The 26918-nt window shown below is 33.2% G+C and overlaps 1 protein-coding gene across 1 annotated transcript in view; it reads right to left on the reverse strand.

Annotated features, from left to right (window-relative positions):
* Window positions 1-272: 272 nt before the first annotated feature.
* prkcdb (protein kinase C, delta b) overlaps window positions 273-26918 on the reverse strand; it is a 39407-nt gene continuing 12761 nt past the window's right edge. The window contains exons 2-16 of the mRNA NM_001365237.1: window positions 24424-24544; window positions 23611-23877; window positions 20714-20879; window positions 18575-18606; window positions 17831-17916; window positions 15794-15923; window positions 15594-15694; window positions 15345-15432; window positions 14073-14206; window positions 13819-13992; window positions 11525-11616; window positions 11353-11415; window positions 8159-8486; window positions 7896-8024; window positions 273-3415 (exon numbers count right to left, since the gene is read on the reverse strand). Of these exons, the coding sequence (NP_001352166.1) occupies window positions 3257-3415; window positions 7896-8024; window positions 8159-8486; window positions 11353-11415; window positions 11525-11616; window positions 13819-13992; window positions 14073-14206; window positions 15345-15432; window positions 15594-15694; window positions 15794-15923; window positions 17831-17916; window positions 18575-18606; window positions 20714-20879; window positions 23611-23877; window positions 24424-24532 (2058 nt within the window). The 5' untranslated portion in view covers window positions 24533-24544 and the 3' untranslated portion in view covers window positions 273-3256. The remainder of the gene's footprint in view (window positions 3416-7895; window positions 8025-8158; window positions 8487-11352; window positions 11416-11524; window positions 11617-13818; window positions 13993-14072; window positions 14207-15344; window positions 15433-15593; window positions 15695-15793; window positions 15924-17830; window positions 17917-18574; window positions 18607-20713; window positions 20880-23610; window positions 23878-24423; window positions 24545-26918) is intronic.

The raw sequence follows: 26918 nt of genomic DNA on the forward strand, positions 1-26918 counted from the left end.
GCTGTGAATACTTACGTGCATGTAATTTTACATCTTTTTTATTTTACATCAATTTCCAACAATTTAAAAAAACTCTTTTTTCACATTGTCATAATGGGGTTTCATGTGTAGAATTTTGAGGTAATAAATGAATTGAATCCGTTTTGGAATAAGGCTGTAACAAAAAAAAGTGAAAAAAGTGAAGCGCTATGAATGCTTTTATGAAGAACCCATTTACTACAGTAAAACAATGAGTGAAGTTGTGACAAACACAACACAACAGTAAAGCAGAGTTAAAATGAAAGTTAAAGAAACCTTTAATGGTGTCGAATTCTGAGGAGTAAATCCAGTACAAAAGAGCATTATTACCTCCTATTACAACCGAAACAGTTCAGAGCAATATACATATATTGTTATATACAGTATCACACTTTATTAAAATACCAACATTAAATAAGTACATATATTTATACCCTCAGGAGACGTATATATCCTCCCCCCACCAATATACTGTTCCCATATACTACACATTACAGTACCATAAAAGTGACCCTATGTAGGAACTAAGACTTTTGTATTTACAAGATTCCATATTGCAGAGGTTTTACGTTCACCTACATGAGATTTCCATTATTATATAGTGGGAATAAAAACACTATTGTGTGCACGCTCAGCAGAGCTCATGCAAAATCAGCATCTTAGATTTTAAGGGGTAGAGGGTAGATAAACGATTAAAGGGTAGATAAATAAATGCCAGGTCATCCCACAAATGAACCTTAGTATGAGATTTCAAAATAAACAATGAAATATTGTAAAAGGACAGTGCAAAAAGGCCACTATTTAATCAAATTGCAAAGCCCCAGCATATTGTACAGTATACAGTCCCTTACTTATAGGAGTCCCTTTTTAATCAATTTAAAGGGATAGTTCACGCAGAAATGAAAATTTACTGATTATTTATGAATTTCTTTGTTCTGTTGAACACAAAATAAGTCATTTTAAAGAGTGCTGGTAACCTGTAGCCATTTACTTACATAGTAAAAAAAAGTCAAAAGCTGCCGGTGTCCTGACATTTTATCCTACCTATAGACCAATTACCATGTTTGTAAACATTCAGGATGCGTGCGCAGAAAGAAAGAAACCGGGAGCATTTACAGCGAGGGAATGACATCCGATACAGTACAGAGTTTGTTGTTGACTTAGAAATAAGATATTGATTACACATTATATATGTTATTTACATAATGCTTTCAGCGTATTATAACAGCTCGTCACCCAGTGACAAGCACAGTGATTCGTTAAAATTAACGTTAAAGTGAGCGGCGTTCATCAGACAGGTCCATTTGCACTCTCCCAATAAATATTGCATAAGACGAAATGGCCGAGCATCCAGCCCCAAATATACAATCTCACTGAAGCTCCAAGTGATTTTACAAGAGAGAAGTTTAAGGTCTACAAGTCTTTGGATGCTAACAATGTTGTTCTGTGTGGTCATGTGCAAGAAATAATGCTCCATGATGACCAGATTCAACACTATGTAGTGCTAAAAACCGTGATTCTGCTTAGCCAAAGACAATGAAAGAAGACTGAGTTAACGTTATACAAGGTCTGAGTAATAATCACCAGCAAGCAAAACAACTGGATTCTGACAGCGAACTGCACCTGTAAGCCAGGGTATGTGAACCTACACATAGAGGTAAAGTTGGTTTTATATTCATACATTCAGACTTTTGTCCTTAATAATATAATTTTATAAAAGTATTATTTGCAAACTCTAAATAGTAAAATAATATTATCAGCCAATGACTATCAAAGTACAACATTGTTCACAGTCAAATTAACAGTGCTAATGTTGTTTTCAAGTCACACTTGCAGGTTATTTCGGACCCAATATTCAAAGTGCCGTGGTAAACAATATAGGGAGTGTGTCACAAGCTGTCACTGAATGAATGTGTGAATATAAAACCAAGTTCCCCTTAGCAACTTACACTTTCACAGTTCATTCTTTGCATTCAGTGTCCGCAGTTTAATTAACCATGTTTAACTGTTTTTGCCGAAATCAATTCTGCAATTAAAAACGAGTAATGGCGAGGCAGTGGCGCAGTAGGGTAGTGCTGTCGCCTCACAGCAAAAAAGGTCGCTGGGTCACTGCTTCGAACCTTGGCTCAGTTGGCGTTTCTATGTGGAGTTTGCATGTTCTCCCTGCCTTCGCGTGGGTTTCCTCCGGGTGCTCCGGTTTCCCCCACAGTCCAAAGACATGCGGTACAGGTGAATTGGGTAGGCTAAATTGTCCGTAGTGTGTGAATGTGTGTGTATGTTTCCCAGAGATGGGTTGCGGCTGGAAAGGCATCCGCTGCATAAAAACGTGCAGGATAAGTTGGCGGTTCATTCCGCTGTGGCAACCCCAGATTAATAAAGGGACTAAGCGGACAAGAAAATGAATGAATGAATGAATGGAAACGAGTAATGTGTATGACTTACCTGATATAACATGAGAACTGCAGAGTCCAGCATTTCTAATTAGTTTGTCACTTCATTCAGCTCCCTTTTAGCCAAAGACGTCTGCAGTTGGCAGTAAAGCAGTGTGGTGTATAGTAAAAGTTGCGTTTTCTATTTTTGCACTTTCGAAATTGGCATCCTACTGCACAACATGATATCTTTACTATTGCAGCCTGTCTCTTTTTGCACCGTGGACCCGTGCGATGTCATGTGTGACGTAGGTTGGTAATTGGTCTATTAGATTCTGCAACCAAAATGGTATTTTAATAGTTCTGAGGTTGGGTTAGGGATTAGGTAGGTTAGGGTGATATTACAGCTTCATATCACACTACTCCACATAAGAAGTTACATGGTAGCAAAATCTGATAAGTACCCTATTCTGTCATCAAAATGTGCTGCCTACTTTTGGAACGGGAGGTAGGACAATCTGACAAAGTAGAACAAATCGACAGAACACCGGTTTAGATTTCAGGGGAGAAATGAAACTCGATTTAGAAAAACTGGAGGGGGGGGGGGTTTGCTTTTGGTTTAACCGTCTCTTTAACCATGTGCATGTAATGCTTCTGATAGCAAGGGAATTTAAAAGTCAAATGAACTTCTACATACATGTATCTCAATTAGGGTTTTTACAATAACAATAGTACATCATCAAATAAAGTCCTTCTGATTGAAGTTTTGATCAGCTGATTAAAGAAGACATAAATACAGCACTATCTATGTGGATCTTCCAGAAAGTTTGACAAGTGTAACACTGGTTGAACTCCTGGCTCCTGCAGCCTCATTTGTCTATTAGGCTCTCCATTTTGGGGTTTATGAATGAAAAGCCAGCAAAGGCAGTCTGGTCCATGGAGTCTATCAGGTTCTTGTCGCTCTGAGAGAGACGGGGCTTCTCGCTGAGGAACTCACGGTCAAAGTTACTGCAGTCGCTGGAGGATTTCTGAAAGAGGAGAGAGATAAATGTCAGAAAACATTCCAGAAGACACTTCTAAGGAGTTACGCTTTATTTTCTGCATGGTGTGATGTGGACTGGATCACAAGATCACAGTGTTCTGCATTGCAAAAGTAGATTAAATAAATGTGACAAAGAACCCTCAAATAGCATTTTGGCTGGACAAAAAACACCCTTGAGGTCAGCAAGATTTTTTTTTAAAAAGAAGTCTTTTATATTCACCAAGGCTGACTTTTATTCAGTAAAAATACAGGAAATATAGTAAAAAAAAACTGAATATTGTGAAATATTATCAAAGCTTTTAAATATATATATTTTAATGTAAAAATCATTTCTGTGAGGACAAAAGTGATTATTTTAGTTCTCCATGATTTTTCAGAATTCATTCATTCATTATTGTGATAAAACTTTCAATATTGTGCTGCTTAATATTTTTGTGAGAACCAGGACTTTTTTTTTTGGTTCTTTAATTAATCCAAAGTTTTTAGGAGTCCCCTACATTTAAACTTTGACTTAAAAAATGATCTCTATGTTACATTTGGTGCAAATTAGGTACTATCTAAAAAGAAAACTCAAACAATTTGAAAAAAATTGCCATCCTTTAATCTGTTTCCTTAAGAAGCCTTGTGGAATAATGAATAATGCATCATTTCTGTAATATTTTAATATGCTTTGTCATCATACTCTGTTGTTCAAACAGGTCTTTGTAAACAAGTTCTTTGTTATGTGGGTGGGTTTTTATTTATTATAATGATTATCATATTGCTTTTACTTTTTTTTCTTTTCCTATGTTATATTGAAACAAAATATGTAAAACAGAATCCTTTTCTTTCTGAATCTGTCTTCAATAAAAACTTATTTAAAATAATCTTTTTAACAATATAAATGGCATTAAATGAATGAAAGGTGCTGTATGTAAACATGCCAAGTGAACATTCTAGTTTATCTGAAAAACAATGCAGAAGTCAGTTTTTTGCTTTAAAAATGTGTGCCGGAACGTCTGTCTTTGTTTTGCTCCTTTTAACCCGCTCACTGTCAGTTTAGCCAATTATAATTCGGCTCCCCAGGTTGCCTTGTTGGAAAACCAAAATGCGCCCTCCGTTAAATAGTAGCAGACTCCAAAATAAGACACAGATTCAGAATTCCGCATGAGGCAGTTATTAATTAGCAAATAATATAAATAATATGAGCGTAAACATTAGGTGAGCAGGTTACACTGTAACCTCTGTGTCCTAACAACACGCTACGTGACGAGATTTGCAGTAATGAGCAATTACGCTGTTTGCACCAGACAAAAAACAGAAATTTAAATACAGCCTTTCAGAAGCAAAATATGCACTCACTCAGGAAATGGTAAGGTTTATTATCTAAATAATACACATTAAACCTTATTAACATTATTAAATGTAAATGCCGAATCACTGATATGAGTTGGTTTTGAGTCACATTTCAAACTGCTTATTATTTTCAAGATTTGAGGTGAACCATCTGCTGTCCTCAATCTGGCACCCTGTGCTTGTGTTTGTTTTGAACCAGGAGTGCAATACCTAGTTTAACTACTGGGTGTCAAACTTACATGCTCCACCTTTAAAGCATGGTTGCTAAATTTATGTAATTATTATTAATAAAATCATGTGGTTTAACTTTTGTTACAGGCTTACAAAATTGCTTTCTGATTTAGATATTGTTTCATAAGATTTATAAGTTTCAGTTATTTTTTCATAAACTTTCAAAAAAAAAAAAAATGCAGAGCAGTAAGTGCTTCACACAGCCTGAAAAGAAAAGAGAACAATTTTTTTTAATCAAATTTCTCCACATTTCCCCAAATTATTATTAGCTCTTCTGTAGTTTAGCAATATTAGTATGAATAGTTTGACAATGATAGTATGAATAAAAAAATAAAACAACATGGGATGGTAAAATGTCAGAATATCAAATAGGTTGCTCATGTTTATTAAAAATGTGATCACGTATGGTGTGACGTGAATAATGTCTTAAACTTGAATAAACTGTTCAGCAATTTCTGAAACACTTTTTCCATTGTAAAGCTTACTCTTATCTCATCAGATTAAGGTAAATTTGATTCCTTATGACATCATATGACCCTGTTAAAAGAAACTCGCTGTTAAAACTGTAATGTCATCATAAGAACACAGATAAGGCTTATGTTATTAGTTTATCATTAACTTTTTACAAATTTTACTACACTAGTTAAACATTTATGACAAGATGTTTTACTATTGCATTTCCTTTTAGAGTGTATCATGTGAAATAAGCTGTCAAATAAACTGCTTTGTCTTATTACATTATTATTGCATGATGCAAGGAATCAGATTCAATCATAAAGACGTGAATGTAGATGAAGTATTGTGTGTAAATTTGTAAAGTATTTGAACATTTAAGGTTGTTGGTAGGTTCTAAAATAAAAACAAATAATCAATTTACTCAAAAGATGATTTAACTGATAATTGCTTTCTACTGGTCTTTTTTATATAAAGTTTAATGTAGACATGTTACATTTAAATAATTATGTAGTGGAATTATGTGGAAGTATTGAAATAACCGTATTTGTCCTGAATAGGCAGTTTGACTGAGTAGACGACATGTAACAAGATCCAATACTGACACAGTCATTTGACAGTCTGCTGAAAAACAAAATTCCTTATTCTTTCTCCATGTATCTTTAGATTATGAAAGAGCTTTGCGTTTATATTTTTTAAGTCTTATTTTTGTCATTTTGAGCTTTTTATATTTCTATTTGACTAACAATATTATAAAACATAAATTTATAATATACATTATAAATTCCAACAAATTTATTTTATTTCAGACAGTTGGTTAGGCAGCCTTTAAATATGGTTTAATTATATAATTAAGTATAAATACAGTTGAAGCCAAAATTATTTGTAAATTTTTTTTTTAATTTTCCAAATATGTTTAATAGACCTAGACATTTTTTTCACAGTATTTCCTATAGTACTTTATATTCTGGAAAAAGTCTTATTTGTTTTAGGTTAGCTGGAATAATAGCAGTTTAATTTTTTAACTATTCTTAAGGGTCATATTATAATAGTATTAGCCTACTTGAAGGTCCAGTAAAGTGATTTGAAATGTGCATTTTTATTTAATGTTTGACGTAATTTCAACTGAAATTGAAATTGCTCCTCTCCTTTTTAAGAAACAACCAATAGCGTTTTGTTTTATCAGCGCTCTGCCATTAAGAGTGGTTGAGCTCAAGCAGATCAAATGAAAAGCAAATGAAAAGCATCTTAAAGGGGGTGGGGCATGTCAGATACTAGAGAGTATTTGATTGGCCACAATTTGATGAGAAACTAAAGGTGATGTGAATAAAACAATTGGTCCATTTAATCTACAAGCTTTACATGTTTATATCAGTTTTTTATCTTATAAATGTGAATTCTGTCACTGTTTTGGAGCACACTAGATTCCAGATTTCTTAAAAACTAACAATACTGATACTAACATCTGAAAAAATTTATTTTAATTTCTTGGGACCTTTAAGAATATTTTTTCCCATTGGCTACAGAACAAATCACTTTTGTACAACGGCAGAATGGCTTGCCTAATTAATAGTACTAATTAGCCTAGTTAAGCCTTTAAAATAGTCATAGTAAAATATTATGTACTATATGCATGTTATATGTATATTATGTATATATTATATATGTTATTAAGGCAAAGACAGAGCTATTAAAAATTAATTAATAAAACAATTATATGTAAAGATCTGTTGAAAAACAAAGTGCTGTTTAATGGAGAAAATATTTTAACACATTTTTAAACATACTAGTTTTAATAAATATGTTCTAATAGCTACAAGTATTCAGCTTAATGTTCACTAAAAGACTTAACTGGGTTTATTACAATAACTAGGCAAGTTGGTTTATTTAAATAATTTTAGGAGGGCTAATAATATTGATTGACCATAGTACTTTTTAATTTATATTTATTAATATTATTAATATTCCAACAAATCTCCTGCGTAAAACATATGCTTGATAAGTAGGTGGTTTATTCTGCTAAAACGACCCCTGATTAATAAAGGGACTACGCTGCAAAGAAAATGGATAAATGAATAAATTATTCTTTCCCAGAGATGGGTTGCCGCTGCATAAAAACGTGCTAGATAAGTTGGCGGTTCATTCCGCTGTGGCGACCCTGGATTTATAAATGGACTAAGCCGATAAGTACTTTCTAAGCCAAGAAAATGAATGAATGAATAAATCATTCCAACATAATAAAAATTGAAAAGATTTTCTACAGAATAAATATATAATTGTTAATACTGTGAAAAATATCTTTATTAAACAGCATTTGGCAAATATTTTGAAAAGAAGGCTAATAAGTTTCACTGAATTTTCTAAAACAGTCTTCTACTGTTCATACAAACACAGATAAACAGACACGCACTGTTTCAATGTTTGTTGAAATGAGATCAGAATCGTACCACTTTTGGCTTGAACGGAGGAGACACCTCTCGTTTCTCCAGCGCTGGCCAGTTGATTGTCTTGAAGAAAGCATGTCCACGAATATTTCCCACAACACCTAGTCGCCGGGTCGGATCGCGCTCAAATAACTGCAAATGTAAAAGCCACAGATTTCAATTTTTACACCCTAAATTTCCCAAAAGGCTGTCAGACCACCACAAGTCAGTGACTCCATAATAAAGCCTCAGAGCTGACAGCATTCATGAGGAAAAAGCAGACTCACTTTCTCCAGCAGGTCTTTGGCCTCTTTGGTGATCCAGCGGGGATAGTGTGGGACGTCCATGCGGATGGAGTCGAACAGCTCATCTTCATCATCGCCCTGGAACGGCGACTGTCCGATCAGCATTTCGTAGAGCAGCACACCGAATGACCACCAGTCCACAGAGAAACTGTACTTCTGTCCCAGCAGGATCTCTGGAGCAATGTAATCTGGTGTGCCACAGAAGGTGGTGGCTCGGTTTTCTCCAATCATGTTTTCTTTGCACATCCCAAAGTCTGCTATCTTGATATGTCCATCCTTGTCCAGCATCACATTGTCCAGCTTTAAATCTCTGATTGGGTTGGAAAACAGACAAGACATCAGTATGAGAGTTATACTGTAATTCATTCTGTCTTGTGGTTTGGTTAAACCTTTTTTTACAGTTGTTTTGTATGAGAAGGAGTTTGTTTTTGGTAAACTGCTTGCATTTATTATTATATAATCAGCTGGGAGACTTTTCTTCCAAAGCAGCTTACAAATGAGAACAATAGAAGTAATCAAAGCAACAAAAGAACAAAAAAATGCAAATAATATGATCATTTCTAGTTAGACTAACATGGAATACCATTTTTATGTATACATATCTTTCAGAATTGAGTTTAATATGATTATTTGCTGCTTAAGAAAGGTATATTTATACGCATATTTTTTCCCCAATTTCTGTTTATCGGAAAGATTTTTTTCAACACATTTCTAAACATAGTTTTAATAACTAATTTCTAGTAACTGAATTATTTTATCCTACAGTACATAATATTTTACTAAATATTTTTCAAGATGCTAGTATACAGTCTAAAGTGTCATTTAAAGGTTTAACTATGTTAGGGTAATTAGTAGGGGTGTAACGGTTCACAAAAATCACAGTGGTGACAGTGGTGTCACGGTTCGGTATGTTTTCGATACAGCAAAAAAAAGAAAAAAGCCAGAAGATTTCTCTGATTTAAATTTTTATGTATGAAAACATCATAAAAGTATGATCTTGATTTTTTTCTCTTTTACTTTAAACTGTGATAGAGCTATACTTCTGGGGTTTCTGCTTGGCATCAAATAAAACAAATCATTCTTTATGCTCAAAACCAAAAAGCAGCTTATAAAAAAATAAATGTAAATTTGTAGCAGTTAAACAAATAAAAAGAAAAGAACAATTTAGTTTTTAAGTGGAACTCAGTTTTAATCTATTTTTAAGTATTTTTATTATTTTCAGGAGGATGAGTGTCCACCTTTTCTTCAGACTGCACAGATCTGCTTGATATGTCACCTGCCATTTTAGTGCATATGAAAGCAGGAATTATCTGACTGAAATAAACTTCCGGGAGACATGGGATGTCTGGGATTACATTAACGTTACTTGTCATTTTGCAAGCTAATGCCTGACTGGAGTAGTGTTTGGAGGTGGACGGGTGTGTTGATATGTGAACAGGTTATTGAGATTGGCTGTTTTGTATCAGAGTCCAGGGGCGGAGCCAGCACGAGCAGGCTGACACAGAAGCCAGCTAGATTGCTAATGAGTGCATGCTTTAATAAAGTGATATTCTGAGTTTAAAACCGATAGTCTACTGTTTAAAATGACAGCGGAGAAGGCAGCATGTTGTCTGCCACGTCATTTGGGATGGCATGTTGAGCGTTGTTGCACTAAAAACATTATATTTTGTACTTATTCCCTTTTATCTTTTTAGATGTTAGTCTGAATCGAATCGTTCCGTTTGTAATGCGTACTGAACCAAAAGTCTCGTACCGAACGGTTCAATACAAATACACGTATCGTTACACCCTTGGTAATTATGCAAATCATTGTATAATGATTGTTTGCTCTGTAGACTATCCCTAAACTGCATTAGGAAGCTAATAATATTGACCTAAAATGGTGTTTAAAAAATTAAAAACTGCTTTTATTCGAGCAAAAATAAAACAAATAAGACTTACTTCACAAAAAAATATTACAGGAAATACTGTGACAAATTCTTACTTTGTTAAACATCATTTGTGAAATATTTTTTAAAAGAAAACTAATTCACAGGAGGGTAAATAATTCTAACTTCAACTATATATTACCCAAGTGCTGCCTAACAGAGAGATTTTCTTCAACACATTTTTAAATATAATTAGTATTAATAACAAATTTCTTATAGCTAGCTATTTCTCAAGATACAAGTATTGAGCTTAAAGTGCAGTTTAAATGTTTAACTAGGTTAATTAGATTAACTAAGCAAGTTTGGTTAATTAGGCAATTTGTTTGACAACGGTGGTTCTGTAAAAAGAAAAAAACTTAAAGGAGCTGATAATATTTACAGTAGCAACTTCAAAATACAATTGTAAACATATTTCCCAGCCAATCTAAAAGAAATAAGACTTTCTACAGAAAATAATATTAAAAGAAATATTGTGAAAAATTCTCTTCCTCTAATAAACCTCACTTACAAAGAATTACACTGTATATGTATATTTAAAAAAAAAAGAAAAAAGGTTAAATGGTCTTGATAAAAAAAAAAAATACATGTGTTATTCATCATCACAATTTGAACACAATAGCATGATGATATTGAAAAAGAATGGGAAACTAATTTCTACTAAAGGAAACGTTTAGTATTTTGCCCTAACAACATCCTTTTGGAACCTGTCCAGTAAGTTTAGATCTACCTGTTCTACCTTCAATTGTCATAGCTTTACAGTAAAGCATGCTTTGGGAAATAACATCAAGAAATATTTTAAAACTCAAACCTCTATAACAAATTAAATTGAACATTATTTAACTTCCAGTAAACCTGTTAAATGTCTTCTTTTTAGAGCTCCAAAATCACTGATTGCTCAAAAATCCCCTTAAAATACAAACTACTAAATAAAACATTTGGAACTAGAGTACATAATAATAATCTTTTAAACAAAACAAAATAATACAATATAACATGTATAATACAACATGCTATGTTTCGTGCACAAAAAAAAGTCTATCATGTTGTTTTAAGTCTTTATAAGATATTCTGTAGAATGCCAGTTGATGGTAACCATTGACTTGCACAGTAGGGAAAAAATGGGTACCAGGAACAATCATTCTTCAAAATATCTTATTTTGTGTTCTTCAAAAAAAAAAATCTCAAATAAGTTTTGTCCAAGTGAAAAATGAGTAAAAGGTGAACTATCACAATCATCAAGCATCTTACCGATATACAATGCCTTTAGAGTGCAGATACTGTAGTCCACAGATGATTTCAGCAGCATAAAACCTGTGGCAAAACCAACATTTCTTAAAAAAGAAAATTAAATTAAAGAAAGTATGCTAGAGTAAAGAATTAACTATTTGGAGATTATTTATTTAGAAGGTATGTCACTCACGTGGCTCTGTACAAATCAAAGCGGCCCTTATCCTGAATGTGGAACATCAGATCTCCTCCATTCAGATACTCCATCACAAAAAACAAGTGCTCCTGTTGATGATAAAAACACATTCCTTTAGAGATGGTGCAATATGACTATGTTTGACTGGTGGGGGAAACTACAGCACATTACTCAAAAGCACATTATGTTCCACAGATATTTGAATGAGTCTCTCAAAGGGATATTTCACACACTCACTCTTTACTTATTCAAAACCGATTTGAGTTGAACACAAAAGACAATTTTTTGAAAAATGCTGGTTGCTGGCACCTATTATTTATATTCCATGTTTTTTTTTATTTTCCTACTATATAAAGTCAACGGGCAACCAGCATTCTTCAAAATGTCTTCTTTGTTCATCAAATGAAAGAAACTCAAAGGTTTAAAACCACATGAGGGTGAATAAATAATGATATAATATTTTTTTTGTGGTGAACTAACCCTTTAAATTAAAAAGTTAAAGTAACTTCACATAGTTCCAAGTCCCAACGTGTACAATCACATAGATTTGCATATTGTCAAGACTGTATGTTCAAGCTGTCAAACAGATCACAACTGTGTGTCATTTAAGGATGACGTATTGTTCAAATGTCACGACAACACCAGCATATGTAATAGGGGAAAACGAGTTCTTCAACATACATTGTGGTAAAAAAAACAAGGCTTTGTTTTCAAATATGCTTTGCTGTAGTGTTGATTTACGTCATTGCCAGGAACAGAGATTACTTTGCAGGACCACATTCCTAATCTCCGAGTATGTCTACATAATTTCTGCTAACAAAACAAAAAGTCTTCTGTATTTGGTGTGCATGTGTTTGTATACAGTAATCAATATTTGAAGTGCATCAAAACTCAAATAGTCTTAAAGCAAGAATATTTGTTATTGAATAGTTTTAGGACATTTCAAATGCAGACGACTGTATACTTGCATGTATAGACCACTTTGAGAAACATAAAAAAAGCAATGGTCCCAATGTATTTCCTGTTTTACATATTTAATTTCTGTGGCTTCCGAGAATTCAAAAACAGCCACATATTGATAAATAATGTTATGATAGCTGTTCTAACATTAAGTTATGATTGAATTGCCTCTTGTTACTGTTATGAAATGATTAACAAAAAGAAAATGTTCATGGGCCAGTGACATGACCACATTGAAATGATCTGTGAAAAGTTTAGTGTTTATTAGATTGTTTATATATTTTATTACTATTATCATAGATTTTTAATGTTATTTTTATTAAGTCTCCTATGCACGCTGGATTTAATAAGTCCAAAATACTCAAACATTTATTATCCTCAATTTTTAAAAACAAGTGTAATGCTTAATATTTTTGTAGAAGCTGTGATCCATTTTAGAAAACATTTCCAGTGATATTAATTAATGTAAAAACACATAAGAAGTGATATTATATGCATTTAAAAATATATAAATGATTATGTTACAAAATCACATTTTACTCTCTGAGGTTTGGGCACAAAAAATGTGCATTTTTAATTTTAATTTTTAATTAATTTATACAGAACTATTGTATATTACTACAGTATTTAAGGCAAGTACATTATAAGTGATTGTAATTCATTCATTTTCTTGTCGGCTTAGTCCCTTTATTAATCCGGGGCAGCCACAGCCGAATGAACCCCCGACTCATCCAGCAAATTTTTCCGCAGCGGATGCCCTTCCAGCCGCAACCTATCACTGGGAAACATCCACACACACATTCATACACTACGGACAATTTAGCCTACCCAATTCATCTGTACCGCATGTCTTTGGACTGTGGGGGAAACCGGAGCACCCGGAGGAAACCCACGCGAACGCAGGGAGAACATGCAAACTCCACACAGAAACGCCAACTGAGCCGAGGCTCGAACCAGCGACCCAGTGACCTTCTTGCTGTGAGGCGACAGCACTACCCTACTGCGCCACTGCTTCGGCCGTGATTGTAATTAAATTACTTAAAATATATACTTATATAATATTATACTTATGCTAAAAATATACTTAAAATAATATTTAAATGGTGGTTTATTTCGCTGTGGTGACCACTGAAATGAAGACTGAATGAATAGTAACATAATAAAATGAAAAGAAGTTACTTTTTCTGAAGTCAAGTAATTATCTAATTACACCCAACCTTCATGACAAGTCAATATTGTAGGTCTAATGCAGTTCTAAAAGTCACTATTGATTAACGCTGAATCAAAGTTAAGAATGGCAGCACATGATTTTATTTTACATCAACACTCACCTTTGACTGAAAAGTGCAATAGAGGTGTGTGAGGAAAGGGTTTTCCCAGGCTAAAGCTAACACTCGTTTCTCCACCATTGTACACTCCACATCATCATCCATCAGCACCACATCTTTCTTCAGGGCCTTTATGGCAAAATATTGCCCCTTTCCTTTGAGTTCAGCGAGCATCACCTAACATGACACAGACATTTCTAAAAGACTGACTTCATAATATTTCAATGCAGAGAAAAAGTAAACGTTGTGTTTCTTACCTTTCCAAAGCTGCCTTTGCCCAGCACCTTCTGGAACACAAAGTCGTTCAAGGAGACGCGAACTGTGGAGACAATGGTGCTGGCGGGGACAGCTGGCGTGATGTCCCAGAATTTCCCATACTGAGAGCCCTCCGCTAATATTTGTACACATATGAACACAGCGCTATTATTATTATTATTTTAAAAATTAAACATAAAAATGACAAAATACAGAAAACTAAAAGTTGCTTTATTTTACAGCTATAAAGGCAATAAAATAGCTAAAATGGAAATAAGCCTTAATATATTTTATATAAATAGAATTTTATGTGGGACAACGAGATGTCCTAAATTCAAAACTGACAAAAGTAATTTAATATACAAAGAAAGCTTTTAAATGAAATGAATGAATGTTTCAAATTATATATTTTTTTTAAATCAGATTAAATCAAATCTAAATATGGGTGAAATCATGTACAATAGTTAATCAAATTAACAAATATAATTATGCTAAAAAAAGAAACAACAACACTAATTGTGGCAAGCATTTATTAAAATATGTCAAACCTAGAGGTTTTAAATATAATGGAAAAGTATAATAAGATTTAAAATGACAATAATTAGTATTTTTCTTAAAAAAAAAATTCCATCTCAACAAATTATTATTTCTTATTAATATGGCTAAAACATTAAGCATTTTTATACTGAATGTCATTATAGTTAGTCTCTATAGTAAATCATGGTAAAATATATGATAGTTGTCATTTTTTAACTCAGATAAAAATAAACAGCACACATACTTTTATATGAAAATAATTAAAGCTGTAATATACTATTATTGTTTTAAACCTAAAACTCCCTTTTCATCTTTAACCCATAAAAAATTAAATGTAAAAAAACAAAATTACTACAAATTACAAACATAAAAATAAAAAAAAATAAATTAAACATGAATAAAAACTAAATGTTAAACAGAATTTCAATATTAAAATGACCCCTGTTACACAATTCTCTTCTTTGTATTTTAATGTTTTCTTAAGATTCAGTTCCCACATGAAGTGAATTTGAAAGAAAGAGACATCATAAGTCTGCTAAAATGACATGACACCAGTCATGTAAAAGCGGCAAAATTTTGCATCACAGTTTGCATATAAATAAATAAAAAACTGTAAAATAACTGTATGAACATTATTTCTGTGGCACTATTCATATAACCAAAGTTAATCAAATAAAAGGTATCAAAGCTAAAGTGAGCAATAGTGCAGCAGGGAAAATGCAGTAATGCTAACTCACCACTAGGGTCCGCTGGCACATTTTTGTCTATGGCTTGATAGATTCCAATTTCTGACAGAGTGGGATCTGGACGCTTTGTAGAAGATTTCTAAACGATGAATGAGAAGAACAAACATTTTTTATTACATATAAATACTACACAGAACATAAGTCAAACGTCATTTTACAAATGAAAATACATCTCAATGTAATCTTTTATATTTATAAAATTTTAACTATTTCACTAGGACAACTGCCTAAACCGCGTACCAGGCTAACTTGATTCAAGGCCTCGGCTAGGAGCTTCTGGTTGATTCCGCAGAGGTTGGCAACCTTTGTCTGGCATTTATGATGGACATTCATGCCACAATCTGAATCAAAAGTGTGAGATGCATTATAAAAGAGAAAAAACATTAGAAAAAAGGAAAACAGATGAAAGATGAGCATTAATAAAACTACATCTCTCCTACCTTCACATTTAAGGCCTTGTTTAACCATTCCCCACAGTAGACTCCCACAGTGGTCACAGAAAGTGGGGCTCATGTAGTTATTTGTCTTGAAGCGATGTGGCATGTCGATCTTAAAGCGCTCCTTCTGGAACTGCAGATGAATAAAGAGACCATCAGCACCAGATTTAATGTAGATTCTTCTGGGGAAAGATGCACCTCTAAAACACCTCAAGGTGCCTTTCTTGTAGAAGATCTCAGTAGCCTCCATGACCGCAGAAATGTTCACTGACAGGGAAAAACATTGCTAGTGTTCAAGTAAAAATGGCCTGTGTTTGAATTCAGTGAGGCTGAAACAGGCATTTTGGCCACAGGACTGCTTCCCTTTATATGCCATGGCCTTCTATTGATTACTGACAGACTCTGATCCTTGCTCTGCTCTCAAATGGTATTGGAAACAGGAGGATCGAACCCTTGGAACTCCAAGTGAACTTTACTTAAAATGTCCTTGTTAATTTGTGATCATCTCACAAATCTCATCGTACACCATACTAATTAAACTGAAATGTTTTATATTTGTTAAGACATTTACAGTGCACATCCATAAAGAAGTCATATATTTTTTTACAATAGAAATTTTACTCAATTCTAATAGAAATTTTCAAATTAACAAAATTATTGTAATTTTTTTAATAGAAATTCATGGTTTTTCCATAAAATGTTTATTTTTGCTGAACATTATTATTGTGTTGTCTAAATATAAATAATAAATGTGTAAATTTAGCTTAAGTTTAGACACCTAATAACAAACTAATAAACAGTCCATAATTAACAAAAAAAATATGCACAGCATGCAAAATGCACATAAAACTCAGAATTAATAAACTGACCTAAAAATTTGTATTAAAAAAAAAAAAAAAAAAAAAAAAAAAAAATATATATATATATATATATATATATATATATATATATATATATATACATACATACATACATACATACATACATACATACATACATACATACATACATACAGCTGGATTTTCTAAATGATGCTTAACAGAGCAAGGAAATTTTCATAGGATGTCTAATAATATTTTTTCTTCAGGAGAAAGTCTTATTTGTTTTATTTTGGCTAGAATAAACGTTTTTAATTGTTTTCATCATTATACAATAACTTGCCTAATGACCCTAACCTGCCTAGTTACCTAATTAACCTAGTTAAGCCTTCAAATGTTACTTTAAACTGTATAAAGTGCCTTGAAAAATATCTAGTCAAATATTATTTACTGTCATCATGGCAAAGATAAAATATATCAGTTATTAGGAATGAGTTATCATGTTTAGAAATGTGTTAAAAAAATCTTTTCTCTGTTAAACAGAAATTGGGGAAAAAATAAACAGGGGGGCTGATAATTCAGGGGGTTAATAATTATGATTGCAACTGTACACGTCACATTTTTAAAATTTTTGTCCAAAACGTAATATTATCTTATAATTTAGTCACCCTCAAGTTATATATGTCAATAGGCCTTAATACATTCAGATAAAGGAGTCTTTAAATCTTGCACATCAGTCCATCAGAAATAAATAAATTTATGTTTAAAACTTTATAATCTATAAATCACCAGCTTCTTCTAAGTATGGATATTATGCCTACGAGAAAAAAACATCACTGAAGCTGTGTGGATTACTTTAATGGTAGACAGATTAAAGCACTTTTTGAGCACCAATCACTGCCATTAAAAATAGGAAAAGCCAGGATATTATTTTATAAATTCCATATTTAATACTGTTTTAGAGAGGGTCTGCATATAAACCTAGGATGACTTGAGGATGAGTGATTTATTGTGTCAATTCCTCTTTTATGATTGAACTATTCCCTTAAACAAACAAATCAAATCATTATTAACATTTCTTAACATTATTCATCATAATAACTTTAATTAAAATTGTATTAATAGTAATTAATGTAAGATTAAAATTGTTTTCATATGTTTACAGACCCATTTTTATGACCCCTGATGAAGTGCTTTAGAGTTTTAGGACATTAATGCTTACCATTGTATCTCGACTGTTGGTTGCCGTTCCTGTGCATCTCCCAATAATCTTATCAATACACTTCTTATGAATTGCTGCATTGCATTCTGGAAAAGAAAGGCAGCAAGGTGTTATGTGTGCAAATTTCCTCATGACCAGAGCCAGACAGGAAAAAAAAATCTGTGTATTTATGCTGAATGATTTCGACAGTATATTAACTAAAAAGTAATACCCAATATAAAAAATTATAACTTTTTATGTTTATTAAGGTTTTCAATGCATTGGAATTTCTAATACAAATAAAATTAAAATAATCCACTTGATGGGTTAACAAAGCCTCTCATATATAAGATATTTACTAAAAGAGACTAAGAGATACTATGAGATATAACATATCTACTAAAAGAGAAATACAAACTGTATTTTTACCTAAATTATCTAAACATTAGCATGTTATTGATAATATTACTGAAATTCATATAAAAACTGAATAAATATATATTTACACATTTACACGAGTAGATTCCATGGGGGCCAAATCATGACTAATTCAAAAGTACAAAACTTCTTATTAAAACAGGCTTCAAAAGGGGCCATTATATTAATTTCCCAGAGGATAATGATTTATGTGAAAGCTGAAACTTGTGAAATGTTATAATGAAATCTGATGTTCAGTGAACTAGCATGCACTGCACTATATTGTGTGTTCTTGCTGAGAAAAAGACGGGAGTGTCTACAGTAATTAAAGAAAACTGTGATACTTACGCCTACATTTGTAGCCCTGCTTGTTGAGACCCCTGGAATGCAAAAAGAGTGTGTTGGAATATTGATATTTCAGCACAGCATGTGATAATGCACTGTTAGTATACATGTAAAACTCTTATTAGGGAGACTTTGGAGCACTGACTCTCCTCCGGCACATATAGATTGATATGCAATGCACTAAAGCCGGGCAATCTGTCTCACACTGCACAGGAAGGAGACGAGCCCGAGGGACTGTGCTGAGGCGGGTGAAATATCAGAGGAAAGTCCAAGTACGCTTGCGCACACTAACACAGATGCTATCCAATACTATGGCTTACGAACACAAACACACACACACACACACACACACACACACACACACACACACACACACACACACATACACATCAAGATTATTCCTGCCAAATGCTTCTGTTTGCCTAAGATAACTTTCACTTGATTTCAGGCCTACATGAGAAGCAAGTTTGACATTTTTTTTATTATTTTAATGCATCTAAAGCTATTGACTATTTATGAGGCACTTTTTTCATTTAAAGTGGCTAATCTCGATGGATCCCATCTCCCTGGACGAACCGGTTATAGCGTGGCAATTAGATAACTGAGCTTCACTTTGACTGAGAAGTACCTTGCTTAAGGGCACATCAGAGCTGCGTTGTAATCTCAGTAATTCTCCAGTTTCTGGGTCATTTCAATTTGGCATTGAACCTGCAACCTTTGTTTCTGAATTGTAGATCTCAAACCATAACAACTGCCTTTATCTTTTAACAAGCAATGTTGTTGTTTATACTTGTGGCTTTGGTTTTGAACAAGCTCCAAATAATTTGTTTTCAAGTGTTATGCTTGTAGATTTTCCTGCACTGTAGTGTTGAGGACCAGAGGTGCTCCTTAGTAAAATATTACAGATTAATCCATAAATAATAATGGAGACTAACCTTGGAATAATCTTCTCTTTCAGCAAAGTCATGTTTGTTTTCTGTCAGAGTAATGGCAGGCTCTTGGACCAATCACTAATCGATTAAATAGCTTTGTCAGTCTAAGGTTCAGTTTGGTTCATTGAGACGGTTCAATTATGCAGAGAATCTTAAAGGGGTAGTTCATTTAAAAATGTAAATTTACTCACTTATTTACTCCCCGTGTCAAATTCTTATAAATGTTCTGCTGAACAATAAAGAAGGTATTTTTAGATAGCTAAAAACCTGTAACAATTGACTTCCATTTTAGGAAACAAATACTATGAAAGTCAGTGGTTATAGGTTTCCAACATTTTTCTAAATATCTTCTTTTGTGTTCAACAGAAGAAAAAAATCTCAACTAGGTGAACTATCCATGTAAAGTGTATTAGTAACTGGATATTTATAGCAGAAAACAAAAATATTGCTGGATGAGGCGAATATTTACTAATAATGCACTGTAGGTAAAAAAAAACTGCAGACATTATCTAACTATTGTCAACACTGAAGCACCTGTTTACTGTGCATGTATGACATCTTTGTCAGTATGGCAGATATATTTTTATATATAGTTGAAGTCAGAATGATTAGCCCTCCTGAATTATTAGCCCCCCTGTTTATTTTTGTCCTCAATTTCTGTTTAACGGAGAGATTTTTTTATACACATTACTAAACATAATTGTTTTAATAACTAATTTCCTGAAGAAATAATATTATCAGACATGCTGTAAAATTTCCTTTTTCTGTTAAACATCATTTGGGAAATATTTGAAAAAGAAAAAAAAATTCAAAGGGCGGGCTAATAATTCTGACTCCAACTGTATATAGATTTTATAAAGTATATATATATATATATATATTCATCCAAAACACTGTCAAAAATATGACACCTAATTATACATATATTATACAAAAAAGGGGAAGATCATCATATCAAATTTATGTCTAGCGATCATAATAAGAACAGGAAATTTTAATTGACTAAAAAAAGAAAATAAATAAAAAAAAATCACCCTTACAACCGCATCGCAATGTCATACAACAACAAATGATGGCAAATTTCTTCTAAACATCTTGTTGTTGCATAGCTCTGTTTTGCTGTTAGTGTATGCACACAATTTTTAGACATGAGTTGATCATGGTGAGATAATCATATTTGTTCATTCATTCATTTATTTATTGTACTAACCACACAAACTCCCTGCAGACGGAACAGAAGGTGGGCTGTTTGAAGAAGGTGGCTGTGAACTCGTGGTTCTTGATAAAGTGAACCTTGGCCTGTTTGATGGCTCCTCTCCTTCTGTTTATCGTGAGGATACCGTCGTCATCTTTTGCAGTCATTGAGGCCTTTGAGTCTGTAAAGCAGGTTAAAATAAAGTTTTTGAAATATATATATATATATATATATATATATATATATATATATATATATATATATATATATATATATATATATTGAAAATAAGAACACAATACTTTAACAAAATTTCACCAAGTTTAAAAATCTACTTACTATAGCTTCTTTTCTTTCACAAAATAAAAACAAACTTTTTTCCCCATAGCGCTGACTTTTTTGTCATAATTTCAATTTCAGCTTTATTTAAAAAAATTTTAATATAAACCTGTCTATTAAAAACCCCATATTTGTGAGATTACACAGTAAAATAATAAATAAAGATTAAATAAAGTAAAACAGAACACAATGTGGAGTTTCCACTCTGCTAAATAGCATCGTGCTTTGCAGCAAAACCATATGTGCAAATTATGGAAAATTAAAAAAAAACTTATTTATAACAGTATTTACAATAATGTTTCAGCAGCTAACGTTAGTTAATGTAATTATTAACATGATCTAATAAGGAACAATACCTGTACTTTTATTCATCATAGTTCAACATTTACTAATGCATTATTAAAATGCTAATTCACGCTCGCTACCATTAGTTAATGCACTGTGAGTTAGCATAAACTAACAATGATCATATAACTTATGCAAAAAATTTGACTTCAATGGCTTTGTGCGATGAAATACATTTATTATATGTGGTTCATATTAACATTAGGTTTACAGTTCCTTCAGCCTTTTTATAGATATTATCAGCTCATTTCCTGCAGTGTTTTACCAGCAAAGCTAAACAAAACTCATAGGCTGAGATTGATGGTTTGCCCTCTGTCACAGAAAGCATGTCACAATCTTTGACATCAGTTATTGCTGGGGTTAAAAGACTAATCATTAGATCGCTGGGACAATGTATATCTGTTCTGACAGTACAGTAACAACCAGTAGCATATTGTGAGGTATAAAAAGGGCATATGATATAACGTCAAAAGAAAGATGACACAAAATACCAGCATGAAAATATGACTAAGACAGCATGAGTAAGCAAAGACAGATACCAGTTGACAGATCTGAGCTAGTATATGAGGGTGGTGAGATCATGGAAAAAGCTTAGACTGAATATAAAGAAACAGAGAAAAACCCAAGTCGAAAATAGAGAAGCAAAAGGAAGACATGCTACATATAGGGCCTGTAAAGATTTAAATGAAGGTTTTGAAAATGTTAGTTTTAGCTAATCTGAGGCAGAGCTTCATTTAGATTAGATTATTTGGTTCACTGTTTAATTCATCTACTTCTAAAATAGATGGATATAAACAACATTCAGGAGAGATTTGGGGTCAGTACTTTTTAGGTAAGGGTATATTACATTGAACAAAAGCAATAGCAAAGAGTTTTACAATGTTAGTTCTGTAATTTCGGTTTCAAATAAATGCTGTTTTTTATTTATTTTACATTTATTCAACAATTCTGTGAAAAGAAAAAATGATCACAGTTTCTTTTTTGAATGCCAAATCTGCATATCTGAATGACTTTTGAAAGAACATGCTGAGCCTTGCCATCAAAGAATTTAATTACATTTATATTACAAATATGTTCTCACATTTTTTATATATTGTAATAATAGCAAACATATGATGATGTTCAGTAATTCAATGTATCCTGATAAAAAACATAGGCAATATTAGAATTGCAAGCACTTCAACATACAGTGAATAATTGTTTATTATTTAAACTTTTACAGTGTCTTTTCATGAACATTCAGATTGTTGTATTGCCAGTAGTTTTTCCATCACAGCACCAAATGCTGGAAGTAGGACATTATTTTTCAAACATCAACATTATCATATCTTCATTTGACAAACAACACTGCAAATTCTGTGAATAATATTTTAGAGGTTTTAAAAGGTAACATTAGTTAACATCAGTTGAATTAAAGTCAATGTAAAAACAAATACAAAAGCATTTATTTATCTGAGTTGATGTACTTTATTTTATCTGCTGCCTAATAATGAATATAAATTAAAAGTAAAAATCAATTAAATGAATGGAGTTAAAAACTAATATAGTTAAAATATATAACGTTTACATGGTTTTCTCACTGTTGAAGTGCTAGATCTATTACTTTGCATCATGTTTAATTTAAGACATTTATTTACTTTGAACATGTTTAATAAAGTAGTACACTAAGTATTTTTGGTTATTATATCTGTTCAAGTATTTTTGTAGCTTAGGTCCAAATCTTGATAATAACATACTGTATAATGTGATAAAAGCTTCAGCAATTAATCGCAACAAGAAAATTAGATACCGGCAGAAGTCAAAATAATACTAGGCATTGTGGGATGTGGTGTGTGTTTGTCTGAATAACATTGAGAAGCGGGTTATTACTGTGGTGTTAGTACTGTGCTATGGACAGGGTTTCGGGCAGCCGCTGTGATTGGATAATATACAAAAGTTGGCCCGGGGGTTTTACAGACTGTATCAAAAAGCTAAGGATCGGGGTGAAAATGAAAGTTTTCAGCAGAAATAACAAAACGGGAGGATGGCTGGAAATGGGTCTGAAATATGGGAGACTCCCGGGAAAAAGAGGAGAGTTGGCAGGTATGAGGTATATTGCTGTTTTACCATATTGTTGAACAAATGCACCATTGTACAAAAAAAAAAAGTGTTTTCTATAAAATAAAATTAAATAATCTTCTCAGAATCCAAACATTTAAACAAATGTTTGTGCTCTTGCATGTACCCACCTAGGTCTGTATCCTCCACAAAAAACTGGACGGACATCATCACCTTCCCCGAGGGCTGCAGGTCCACCCAGAACTCTGCATGCCCGTTGCCTTTTTTACAGCGTTCAGCAATGACGGAGACTCCAACAGTGGCCTCGGACAGAGCCTCCTCTGCTGTTTTCATCAGAACCACCTGTATGACACGACCCTCATAGATGTGTGCATCAAATGTGGATTTCCACGCAGGGTACATGGTGGGCTTCCTCTGGACCAGTGTTTTCCCCCGCTCTGGTGAACAAACAGAAGAACTTAGGCCATTTCTGTCTACATTCTAGTCTACATTTAGATAATCTCATAATGTCAACTGTCACTTGTAGGAAGCTTTATTGGTACCTTCAGGATTTTGCAGTGACTTTTTAATATATACTTGCCATCTAAAATGCTGTTGTGACAGCTTTTTTTTTTTTACAATTTATGGCATTATTTGCAAAAACTCCTGTTTTGCTTAAAAAATTCTCACTATTAACAAACCATTAACTAACACTTTTAACTCAATAAACTCCTAATTTATTGCTTATTAATAGTTGCTAAGGTAGTTGGGTTTAGGTGTTGGCTAGGATTGGAGATGTAGAATAAGATCATTCATAAAGGTAATTTCTAAGTACTCATAAACAGCCAATATGTTAATAATAGGTACAGTACATCACTAGTTAATACTGAAAATTGTTCTATTTACAAAATTCTTGTAGAAATGTCCTTTTTTATGTCAAGAACTACTGGACTCACAGAATCCTGGAGAGACCGCTTAATGTTGTGTCTGAAAGCCTGACTGACCTGTGCTGAGCGATTCCTTCATCTTGATGGCACAGAACGGTTGCTCTGTCATCGGAGGAAGTTCTCCCAGGTTAAATTCATTGAAGGCAATCCGCAGGAACGGAGCCATGGTGAGAGATCACTGTGTGCATAACAAATGGATGATGATCAGAAGTCGGCAGAAATTTCTCAACTACACAAAGTGCTTTTTATCTTAAATGCAGAGGCATTACTTGCTTTGACAAAAACACATTATTATTATTATTATTATGAGATAGACAGAGAAATAAGAGAGCTTTTTGGTACTAGAAAATAATAAAATGAGACATGTGATACAGATACATGAGAAAATAAGAGAAGCAAGCTATAATAAGGGATAAGTTCATACTTCCTCATATACAGGGGGTATGGGTAAATTATGAAATGTGTGTAAATTCATGCATCTTTGTTAACATTAAAATGTTATTAATAATTAACAACATTTGAAAATGTAATGCATTTTGTGGAAAATAATAATTTACTTTGATCACAAAAAGGCTTTTCATAAGCCCCCTCAAAACTTTCTTATGTGTCAGTATTATTGCTTCAACTTCCTATATTGTGAAAAGTCAAATCTTGCAAAACTGCTTGCATCACTCTCTGCAGCTGACCAGCTAGTTTTGTTTTCCCAATAAGTGCAATAGTAAAATTAAATAAAGAATTATTTGTCAAATAGCCAAATCATTTTCCAATCAGAGCAACTCGGGTAGGACCAGATTCCTGCTGGTCTTACTGTGAACACAATAGCTCACAGAGCTTTGACGGGATTCTGTGTCAAAATCGGCCAACTGCATACCTTTATTTGGTTTCACAATTTAATCACTGGTATTAAGTGTTCAAATGCACACTGCAGACACAATGACGATCACAAACTGCAGAAGTGCATTCTGTACATATTTATTCTGTCACATTACACAAGGAAAGCCATTATAGCTAAGACAAACAGAGACTTGTTTTTTCTGCAACATTCGTGCATTATTTTGTGAACTTGTTTTATGTGATTCCTACAGCCCTAACATGATCACAATTTACTTGAAAAAAATTGTTTGTTAACAAACATGTTTCTAGGTTATTAAGCTTATCATTGGAAAACACAGTTGATTTGCAAAAATTATAGCATTTAGTTAGATCAAAATTGCTTTGGTCAAGCAATGCTTAAACAAAGATCAACATTTTGAACAGTCCAAGGTTGTTTATGGATTTCATGTCAAACAACCTACAGATTATTAAAATGTAGTAATGTTATATTTATTTGTGACAATGGAAAGTGACATAGCCACACTTAAAGCACAGCCAGCTACTGTATCTGCATCTGTTCTCATGACTGATGATCATTGAGAGATGAAATGTAGAGCAGCTGAAGTGGGACCATTTCTAACACCAGCAATGATGGAGCACTGAGAGACTAATCAAGATGTAACCATTTGCTGATCTGCCAGTTTTAGGCCAGCAGATATGGGCCTACAAAGTGATGAGACTATTTAGACTGTCATTCAGTGACTTTGATATGTTTACAACTGCAGAAAGGGCAACCAGAACCAAAAACCTCCTACAACAACAACATCTAAGTAAAGATGCTACTCTCAGTATTACAGAGTATATTTTAATAAATAATCTGTGAACGTCATGTGCTTTGTTATATTTTCGTTTCATTATAATCATATTTAATCTGTTGCCTTTTAAACATGACATCATTTTACTGGTGTAAATGCTGGACAACCTGTTACCCACACAAAACCAACAAAAAGTAATCCATAAAGATCAAACATATTCAATTACTGATAGAGAACTGCTGAAAAAGGGAAAATCCCAAACACAACACAACTCCCATTGTAGGGCTGCACGATATTGAAAAAATCTAGCATTGGTATATTTTTTTATTTTGCGATAAATATTGCGATATGAATACAATTTTACCAGATGACTTTGTATCTTTATTTGGAAAAAAATTGTAATGTTAGATCAATTGGGTTGATTCTGCAGTGGAAATGTACGTGCTATTTGCTAAGGGTGTCAAAATTATTTGTTTCTTTGGTGCACTGTGATGCAGACGTGGACGATTTGGTACCGGTTTAGAAATAGATCATAAACGGTTATTACGTACTGATGTCTTTTACTGCATATGCGGTACATTGCAGTAGCTTACTATGACGAGGGAGGGGAGCGAGTAATTAAAACACTCCAACTACTTAAAATGTTAGAGCAAAAGCCCTGTTTCACTGTTATGGAGAAAATAAAAGTAAGCTCCATTTCTCTCTCTCTCTGTCTCTCTCTCTCTCTCTCTCTCTCTCTCTCTCTCTCGCTCACTCTCTTGCTCATTCTCTCTCTGTCTCTCTCTCTCTCTCTTTGTCTCTCTCTCTGTCTCTGTGTGGCCCTTTGACCTGCTGGCGTGAGGTAACATCTCCTCTCCTCTCGGCCCCCAAACTTTACTCAAGTCGAGCACGCTGACCGTGGGCCTGACGGCGAAGGATCGTACT

The sequence above is a fragment of the Danio rerio genome, chromosome 11 (assembly GCF_049306965.1).
Source record: "Danio rerio strain Tuebingen ecotype United States chromosome 11, GRCz12tu, whole genome shotgun sequence".
In the NCBI taxonomy this organism is placed as follows: Eukaryota; Metazoa; Chordata; class Actinopteri; order Cypriniformes; family Danionidae; genus Danio; species Danio rerio.